Raw genomic sequence first — 9,778 nt, 5'->3', positions numbered from 1 at the left:
CTAGACTGTAAACTCGTTGTGGGCAGGGAATTTGTCCATTTGTTGTTGTATTGTACTCTCCCGAGCTTTGCTCAGAAAATGGGCAAAGTAAGCGCTCAATAAATACGATTGAATGAATGAAATAAATCCACAGGACTTATGTAAATATCCTTATTCGCTGCTATTTTCCCCATCTGTAATTTATTTTAGTGTCTGTCTCCCCTGTAGACCGTAAGCTCCTTGTGGGCAGGGATCATGTCTACTGACTCTATTACAGTAGTCTTTCCTGAGCATTTAGTACAGTGTTCAGCCCAAAGCTTCCCCTCTGATTTGTCTGCTGTAGTGTATTATCGTATTTACTCCGGTGCTTAGCACAAGTAAGTGCTTAATTAGTGCCATTCTTATTAAATCTTGCTGGTTCTTCTTACACAACATATTCCTAGACCAGCTCCTCCCTTTCCACTGGAACAGCAATCACCCTGGTCCAAGCTCTGGTCATATCAGGACTAGACAATTTTATCAGCTTCCTCAGCAGTCTCCTTGCCTCGGGCCTCTTTCTTCTCCAATCTACACTGCAAGCTGCCACAGGGATCATCATCTCAAAGTGTTCTCCCACTCCTCAGAAACCCCCACTGGCTTCCTGTGCCCCCTATATCAAACAAAAATTCCTCACATTTGCCCCGTTGGTTCTCCACTGGCTCTCCCCCTCTTACTATCTGCTCCCTTCACCTGCTACTCTCCAGCTGTTACTCTTTGTTTCTCTTCGGGCAACCTTCTAAATGTACCACATTCTGAATTCTCCTGGCTCTTTCCTTCGATAATGCCATTCCCCTGGCTTCTCACTCCCTCTCCCCATTCCCAGATTTGACAGTTCACAGTTCTCTCCATGTTCAAATCCTCCTAAAATCCCACCTCCTCTGCAAAGCGTTCCCCAATTAACTCTCAACATCCCAAATCATATCAAGACACCAGTCATCTCTAGTTGTGTATTTATTTATGCCCATCCTCCGTACCTATGCGCTTTTGTTTATTCAGTTGTATACTTGTTTTATTCTGATTACTCTGTATGTCTTTTTTACATCTGTCATCTCCCCTGTTGCAATATAAGCTCTTTTTATCGTTGTCGTTGTTTTTCCCAAGGGCTTTATCACAGGGCATGGCAGTCAGTAGCAATAAATACCATTACTACTATTGTGGACCTTTTGATCATGAATTTATTCAAACCTTTCATGAATTTATTGAAACTGTGCCCACACAAATGCTTATCACTTGCTCGTGCAAAAGAAACGTGTCCTTTTGTTGGTCAAGCTCCACTGGGGTTGTGAGATTCGGCCATCAACAATTCCATGGTTTCTCTACACTTGGAATTTGGGGCACAGTTCGGGTTGCCAACATCTAAGGAAGGACCTAAGTGCAAGAAAAGGTATAGAGGAAGATAGCAAAAATGATCAGGGAAAAGGAGACGCTTTCACACAAGGCAACAGATTGTCTCCTGGGGAGCAGTAATCTCCATTTCATCATCCAAGGAGCAATGAACTAAGGGGAGAAGGCAGGGAAGAGGGGAGTTTTTTTCTTCTTTTTTTCTACATTCAAACTTAATTCTTGGGTGTTTGTTTCCATGGGAAAAAATCCCCAAGAATCAACTTCGCATTGAGAAAACACACACACACACACGGAAAGCCACAGTTTTCCCCACTCCATCCTGAGTATCCTGCTGTTCAGGAACTGTGGATGTCAGGTCGCTCTTTTCCAATTTGTCAGGTACCTATCGGAGGGCTGAAGAGTTAGGGAGAAGGGTTGGGGAAGGAAGAGGGATTGAGGTGGAAAAGAGGGACTCCCAGTGTAGAGGGTGAAGAGATGGGAAAGGATAGGAAGAGAAAAGGGGAGTTTTACTATCTTGCCCACCCTTGTCCTCCAAACTTCATTTCCTCTTTCTCTTTGCTCTCTGTCTACGGCTCCTGCTAGCTGGGTTTGAGTGCTGGGGGAGAGTGAGGAACATCTCTCTGGCTCCCAACAGTGCTCAGTCCCGGCGATTGGATCCGTAAGCCTTTTTATAAAAGTGTAGCAGCTTTTCTGCCCTCTTCCTTTGCACAGAGCTGGGAATGACCCAGGGGAACTTGGGATGAGAACGCAAAGGCTCTGGAAGAAGTGAGTTGGCCTGGGTCCTCCCGCACCCCACCACCCTGGGGAAGTACTCTTAGATGGGGCAAGTTCAGCCATAGTTCTCAAAGCGGAACTCGTGATGTCATCATTTGCATCTCCCCGACTGGATTTTGTGACAACTGACAGTGACAACCTAGTTTTGGTAATCCAAGCCCACCTGCCACCAATTCGAAACCCCGTATATGATCGTCATCACTGTGGATCGTCTGATTCCACACAGGTACGCGATTCTTCCATCCTTCTTCCATCAACCGCTTCTGGGTCATTTTACCCCTCTCTAGCTGGGGCTAGGGGCACTATTTCTTGGGTGGCTGCTCTGTCTTTCTGGTTCTAATTTTTTCTCTCCCCGGTTTCCCTAGCCTGGATCGCTGCTCTATCAATTCGAGTCTGGAATTGCCGGTGCACTTGGCTGGAAGAGGAGAGCCCGTCAGGACGTGCGTATGCCTGACTCTGGTTATCCATCGCTCCGGTTATGAACACTAATGCTACCTTTCAATTAGCCAGGATAATTGAGAAACGGGGCTCCATAACTACCACTTTTATCAGCAGGATCTCCTAGCTGCTTGCTTTGAGTGCGGTCTGACCTCCCTGCAGTTAAATATCATTCCTTCAGGATATTAGAGCAGGGGCATGGGTTTGTGGAAGGGCCAATCCCTTTCTTTGGATTCTGGTTTTGACTATTCCTAAACTTCCCTCTTTTTTCTTCTTCAACAGCAGTCATCCTGGTGAGATCCAGTACTATTTATCAAGCCCTCTCCAGTGCCTGGGGCTGTGTTGGGTGGGAACTTGTCTGGGCTACCACCCCTAACTAACTTTGGCAATCTCCTGATAATACCTGTGGTCGGGGTAGGCCTTGCAAGCGGTTGGAACTCCATCTTTGAGGGCTTTGGGCAGTTCCTTGTAGCCTAGGCCCAGCAGGGCAAGGATGATGGGTATATACCTATAATTTTATTTATTTATATAGACACTCTTGTTGCCTGTCTACTTGTTTTGTTGTCCGTCTCCCTTTCTAGACTGCGAGCCCATTATTGGTTAGGGATGGTCTCTATCTGTTGCCGAATTGTACTTTCCAAGCGCTTAGTACGGTGCTCTGCACACAGTAAACGCTCAAGAAATATCACTGAACGAATGAATGAAGACGAGGCACGACAACAGCCCCATCGCGCAGCAGAGTGGCTTCTTTCCAGAAACAGTTCCTCCTCTGCTAGATTACCGTCTAAGCGATGCACATCTGTCTTTGGGGAGGAGGGAAAGCATTGTGCCAAAAGATAATAATAATAATAATAAAACAACAAAAGGCTGGGCCACAAAATGGGTGGGCAAGTTTTATTTTTAACTTGCATTATTTTTGAGCAGTTGTGAATAGCTTTTTTTTTTAATAGCAGAGCAAATATAGCCCTTATCACCTCTGCCACCCGTGCCTGTCTGGAAATGGACCAGGAGGCAGAAAGAAGGAAGGGGGAAGGGGGAGTGGACTGAGGGAGAGGGTGAGAAAGTTGCGGGGGGTCGGGGGGGCCTCGAATGCGCTTAGGTTCACTCATTCATTTATTCCTTCAATCTTATTGAGTGCGGAGCACAGTCAGCTGTGTGACCTTGGGCAAGTCACTTCTCTGAGCCTCGGTTTCCTCATCTGTAAAACGGGGATGAAGACCGTGAGGCCTACGTGGGCCAACCTGATTACCTGGTAGTAGAACAGCGCTTGGCCCAGAGTAAGCGCTCAACGAATCCCGACATTCTTCTTCTTATCATCACTGCGCGCTTGGAAAGGACAATCCGGCAAATAAAGCGAGCCGATCCCTGCCCACGGCGGACTCCCGGTCTAGAGGGAGAAAGAGAGGCCAGGATTGGGGTCCAAAGCGATGCCCCTGGAGGGGGAAGGCCGGGAGAAGGGAAGGCGAGAGGTTACCCGCAATATCTTCGCCCCCGCCCCCCGCGATCCGGATGCACCCGGGGGGGGGGGGGGGGGAGGTTTTTTTTTTTATCGGGCTCGTTCAGCAGGCGCCCGGCCAGATGGGATAAATAAGGCGACCCCAGTCGCCGACAGGAGGGGGATCGGGGAAAGCGGCAACATGGTCCGAGATGGCGGGGGCGGCGGCTGCCACCGAGGCAGCGGTGATGCCATGCTTTCCCCGCAGGGGCTCCGGCTCCTCCTCCGCCTTTTCCTCCTCCTCTTCCTCCTCCTCCTCCTCCTCCTCCTCCTGCCCAGATGTGGCCGCCGCCCCCTCCAGCTGCTCCTCACCCACCGCGCCCACGGTAAGTGTCAGAGCCCGGGGCTGGCCCACGAGCAGGAGTCCCCTCCGCCCACCCGCAAGCATGCACAAGCACACATGCGTGCACGGATGCACACGCAGGCATGCATGCACGCACACGCAGGCATGCACGGATGCACACGCATGCATGCATGCATGCATGTAGGCACGCACCCCTCCCCCGCAACGTTCCTCCCTCTGAACTGGAACAAGTCATTCATTCGACCGTTCAGTGGTCTGTATCGAGCGCTTACTGTGTGCGGAGCTCTGTACTAAGCCCCCGGAAAGTACAATTCGGCCATAAAGAGAGACGACCCCCGCCCACAACGGTCTTATAATGATGTTGGTATCTGTTAAGCGCTTACTATGTGCAGAGCACCGTTCTAAGCGCCGGGATAGATCCAGGGGCATCGGGTTGTCCCACCTGAGGCTCACGGTCTTAATCCCCATTTTACAGATGAGGTCACTGAGGCACCGAGAAGTGAAGTGACCTGCCCACAGTCCCACAGCTGCCAAGTGGCAGAGCCGGGATTCGAACCCGTGACCTCCGATTCCCGAGCCCGTGCTCTTTCCACTGAGCCACGCTGCTTCTCGAAAGGCTAAGGTCCCACCGAGATTTGAACTCGGATCGCTGGATTCAGAGTCCAGAGTGCTAACCATTACACCATGGGGCCCTCACTGGCCACTCTTCTCATAGTAGCTTGTTATAGTCTCGTACGGATCAGTCCATCCGGACCGGTCCACGTCCCAAGTGGATCTCCTTCTCTAGCCGAATGGAGTAATAATGATAATAATGATGGTATTTGTTGAGGGCTTGCTGGGTGCCAGCGACGGTTCTAAGCTCCGGATACAAGCAAATCGGGTTGAACACAGTCCCCGGCCCACATGGGGCTCGCAGTCGTAATCCCCATTTTCTAGATGAGGGAACTAAGGCTCAGAGAAGTGAAGTGACTTGCCCCAGGTCACACAGCAGACGAGTGGTGGAGCCGGGATTAGAACCCATGGCCTTCTCACTCCCTGGCCCGTGCTCTATCCAATACGCCATTCATGAAGGTCAATAATGATGATAATTTTTAGAAAGCATCTGGAAAATGTACCACCTGGCCACAGTGGAGGATGCTTTATACACACGTGTCAGGAAAGATCCGTGTGCTTGGAGGCCTGGAGCGGAAGAGAGGTATACCTGCCTGCTGTCTGCTGAAATGCATATCGCGACGGGGTACCCGGGATGTGGAATATTGGGTGTGTCTCTGGATGAGAATGTGTAGATTTTCATAACGAGAAAAGATTCATTCAAATCGTTTTTATTGAGCGCTTACTGTGTGGAAAGCATGTACTAAGCGCTTGGGAGAATACAGTAAAACATCGGACACGTTCCCTGCCCACAACGAGCTCACAGACTGGACGATCCATTTGTCTAAGGACTTGCAATAAATACACAGAGGGGCATGCTCAGCCCAGTACTTGCATTTCACAAAAGTACAGTTTCTCAGATGTACTTATTCTTCTCTTTCTGCCGCTGTTACCTTGACAGAAAACTCTTATCTTAAGAGCAACTTCAAAATCCGTACCACTTTAGTAATCCAATATTCAAGGTAAACTCTTCACGACTACCTTCAGTCTCCTGGTTGACACAAAGCTAGCTATTACATCGTTTACTCCTGTCACCGATAGAAAAATGGTCACACGTTTCTATTTAGTCAGTAGTCATCAATAACCAGAAGTAGCTATCAAGTCAGCGTGAGAGACCGGGGAAATCATTTCCACGAAAAAATGTGAAATTTTCCTACACTCTGAGAGAAAGACACGCAGTATTTATTATTTTATCTTTTTGGAGCACTGGCACTTAGAGTTATGGAAGACAGATGAGAGTACTCACATTATCTCAATAAACAAGAGGCTTAAAGTTTCTTCTCCCAGTAAATTTGGGATGTCTAACTTTTGACTTTGTTTCTACCCAGGTGGGTCGCTAAGTATTTCCATACTTTTGGGAAGGTAGATTCCGAGAAAAGTTACTTTATGCAGTTGGCCTGAATCTTAATTTGGATAAAGGTTATCAGAAGGAGAACACTTGCTGTCAGATGTTAAGGTTGCTGAAAGGTAGTCTTCAACTAGAGGTAATGGGAGAATTCCCAGGTGCTGGTAATAATGGTATTTGTTAAGCGCTTACTATGTGCCAAACACCGTTCTAAGCACTGGAGAGCTAGAGACCTCTGAATAGCTTTCGGTATTAGCGGCAAGATGTGGACTCTATGCATGGGTGGAGCCAGCCTCCTCCGGCTTCTGAGTCTGCTTCCAGCACTCTCTGCTTCCTCGCTTTCAAGGTCTTCTCTGAGGCCAAGAGAAGCAATGTGTTTTTGTTTTTGTTTTTTGTTTTAGTGTAAGGTTGATGTAGAGCATTAGGTGGGGCCGGGGGCTTTAGTTGGGTAATGGAGCAGCGTGGCTTAGTAGAAAGAACTACAGATGAGGTAACTGAGGCACAGAGAAGTTAAGTGACTTGCCCACAGTCACACAGCTGACAAGCGGCAGAGCTGGGATTCGAACCCATGACCTCCGACTCTCAAGCCCGTCCTCTTTCCCCTGAGCCACACTGCTTCCCCTGTGGGGGTGATAGTTTGGGAACCACTGAACTAAGCTGTTTCATTTCTTACTGCTTGCAGGTCACTACTAAACACTTGGGAGAGTATGGTACAGTAGAGTTAGTAGGCATGATCCTTGGGTCCTCTTGTTTTATCTTCTGGTGTGTAGTTTGCTGTTATTTCCCAAATGTTAAGTGGCAGGTTCAAGTTACCTTTGCATAAGGATTTCATGACCAGTTTTATAATCCATTCTGTGGGTTCATCTGCCCCTATCACTGAAAACCTTAACCTCTTCTTGAGAGAGACGAATGCAGATAGACTATAGATTTACATGGTTTTCCCTCCTTAAGCTCTGATATATTTCCTTTTTGTAATAGATTGATTAGCTCATCATTTGACGAAGATACCACTGACAGTGAGTTTATTCACGTGTTTGAAAGTGACTGAAAAGGCAGCCATACCATTAATAGCCCCGCCCACACTCTTCACCCATAATAATGATAATTGTGGTATTTGTTAAGCGCTTACTATGTGCCAGGCACTATACTAAGCGCTGGAGTAGTTACAACCAAATTGAGTTTGACACAGTCCCTGTCCCGTGTGGGGCTCACAGTCTCAAGCCCCATTTTCCAGTTGAGGTAACTGAGGCACAGAGAAGTTAAGAGGCTTGCCCAAGACCACCCAGCAGACAAGTGACAGAGCTGGGATTAGAACCCATGACCTTCTGACTCCCAGGCCCATGCTCTATCCACTATGCCATGGGATTATCCTTTCTGGGGATTTGCATTTGCTAAATGCGTTACCTGGAACTGCTTGTGATTCTGCTTCTCGGTATCTTGATTATCCTAAAGCCTCTACTTTAAAAAAACCTGCCTTATTTCTGATAGATCATATTAATACTGTACCATGACCCAAATATTTATTTCAATACTTAGAATGATGACAGTCCAGCAACAGGCTAGGTAGAGTTGGACAAGGTACCGAATTATTGGATCACAGAGGCTTAGGGGCAGACACTTGTCTGTCAAGCATTCTAGCCACAAATTGAACAGATAGCAGGAGCTTAATTTAGTTAAATATCATGACTCGGAAAATTATTCATATTATGCTCTTGGGACTCGTGGACGTGGAAAATCATTCATTTGAATAATATAGTCCTTGGCTTTTGTCTGAAATCTCAATCTTGTTGTTCATGAATTGTGTTTACATTTGATAGAATTATTCTGTGAAAGTATACCTTGGCAGATAGGTGAAATACATTTCCAGGAACTGTTATGTAAATGTTGCCATTTTCAGCAAAGACAAATCTGTCTTCCCAGAAGGACATAAATGAATAAACACTTCGTTATTACAGCATCAAAGTTCAATTGGGTAATATTTATAGTGTAGCATAACTTGTCTTGGAGTGTAATTACCGCAATTACAGTACTTTCGCTCTTTCAATCGTGAATACTGTGCTTGGTGAGAAGCAGCTCATAAGGCCACAGTGTGCCTAGCTTTTGAAGAAAGACTCTTGAGAGGGCTCATGGTTAACAGAAGTCCCAGCAGTTACTGAGCACCTTCTGGATGCAATACACTGAAGTAAATGTTTGGGAAGTACAAAGAAGTGGCACATTGCCCGCACACAAGTAGCTTACACACTCATGGACTGGTATTTCTCTTACGAAGGGCAGTGGGGTCCAATTTTTTCACTCAAGTCCTCCAGAGGATCCCGCGTTGTTGGAGCACAGTGTAACTGGGAGACGGTGCTGGAAGCAAACTGGAACTGGCCTGAACTCGGCCCTGGGGTAGCAAAAAACGCCTGGACCGGGTGTTTGGGGGAGGCGAAGAGGTGTTCTGCCTGCTTCCACCCCCTGTCCCCACTGTCTGCTTTCGTCGGTCTCCAGCAGTGACAGGCTCAGCCCCACCTCTCCCATTTCACTCTGCCCCAGCTATGTACTCAGCACCTTCCGGAGAGGCTGGCTGAGAGAGCTCTTGAACCCCGTGCAGCAGCTGCATGGGTGGAGAGGAAGGGGCAGATCTGCGAAATGATTTTTGAGGAAAAATCTGCGGTAGGATTTTTACAAGATTAGCAAGATCGTAAGCTCCTTGAGGGCAGGGAGTGTGCCTTCTAGCTCTATTATATTATACTCTCCCAAATGTTTGGTACAGATAGTGCTCCGCGCAGAGCATGTGCTCAGTAAATGTGCTGATTGAGTTTTAGCAGGAATTGGATGGGAAAGCAAGATGACAGTGAGGCATCGAGGGTGATACCAAAGGGGTTCCGTTACAGGGAGGATGGTGGTGTTGTCAATAGTGATAGAGAAATTGAGAGGAGAAGAGGGTTTAGAAGGAGGGTAAGAAGTTCAGTTTTGGATATAGTGAGCTTGAGTTGCCAGTGGGGTCGTCCATCTACCTTAATACTATACTATTAAATTCTACTATTTTCCCTAGCCCTAATTAATTTTAATGTATGTCTCCCACTGTAGACATTAAGCTCCTGTGGGCAGGAATCGCGTCTACCAACGCTGTTGTATTGTACTTTCCTAAGCGTTTAGTACAGTGCTCTGCTCACCATAAGTGCTTAATAAATGCCATTGATTGATCAGTTGATTGATTGATCCAAGTGAAGATGGCTTTTAATTCGGGCTTTAAAGCACTCACTCACCTTGCCCCTCCTATGTCACCTCGCTACTGTCCTACTACAACCCAGCCCTCACACTTCGGTCCTCTAATGCCAACCTACTCACTGTACCTCGATCTTGTCTGTCTCCCCGCCGACCTCTCGCCCACGTCCTCCCTCTGGCCTGGAACGCCCTCCCTCTTCAT

General features: G+C 47.5%; 1 protein-coding gene and 1 non-coding gene across 3 annotated transcripts in view; one reads left to right on the top strand and one right to left on the bottom strand.

Annotated features, from left to right (window-relative positions):
- The first annotated feature begins 4,122 nt into the window (after nucleotides 1–4,122).
- SUSD1 (sushi domain containing 1) overlaps nucleotides 4,123–9,778 on the top strand; it is a 145,863-nt gene continuing 140,207 nt past the window's right edge. For both annotated transcript variants that reach the window (XM_039910667.1, XM_029053619.2), the window contains exon 1: nucleotides 4,123–4,395. In XM_039910667.1, coding sequence (XP_039766601.1) covers nucleotides 4,212–4,395 — 184 coding nt within the window. In that variant the 5' untranslated portion in view covers nucleotides 4,123–4,211. The remainder of the gene's footprint in view (nucleotides 4,396–9,778) is intronic.
- Nucleotides 4,994–5,065, bottom strand: TRNAQ-CUG. Its single transcript has one exon. It is a non-coding gene; the product is annotated as a tRNA-Gln (tRNA).

Source organism: Ornithorhynchus anatinus, chromosome X3, assembly GCF_004115215.2.
Source record: "Ornithorhynchus anatinus isolate Pmale09 chromosome X3, mOrnAna1.pri.v4, whole genome shotgun sequence".
Lineage (NCBI taxonomy): Eukaryota > Metazoa > Chordata > Mammalia > Monotremata > Ornithorhynchidae > Ornithorhynchus > Ornithorhynchus anatinus.
This window is presented reverse-complemented; position numbering and strand designations above follow the sequence as displayed.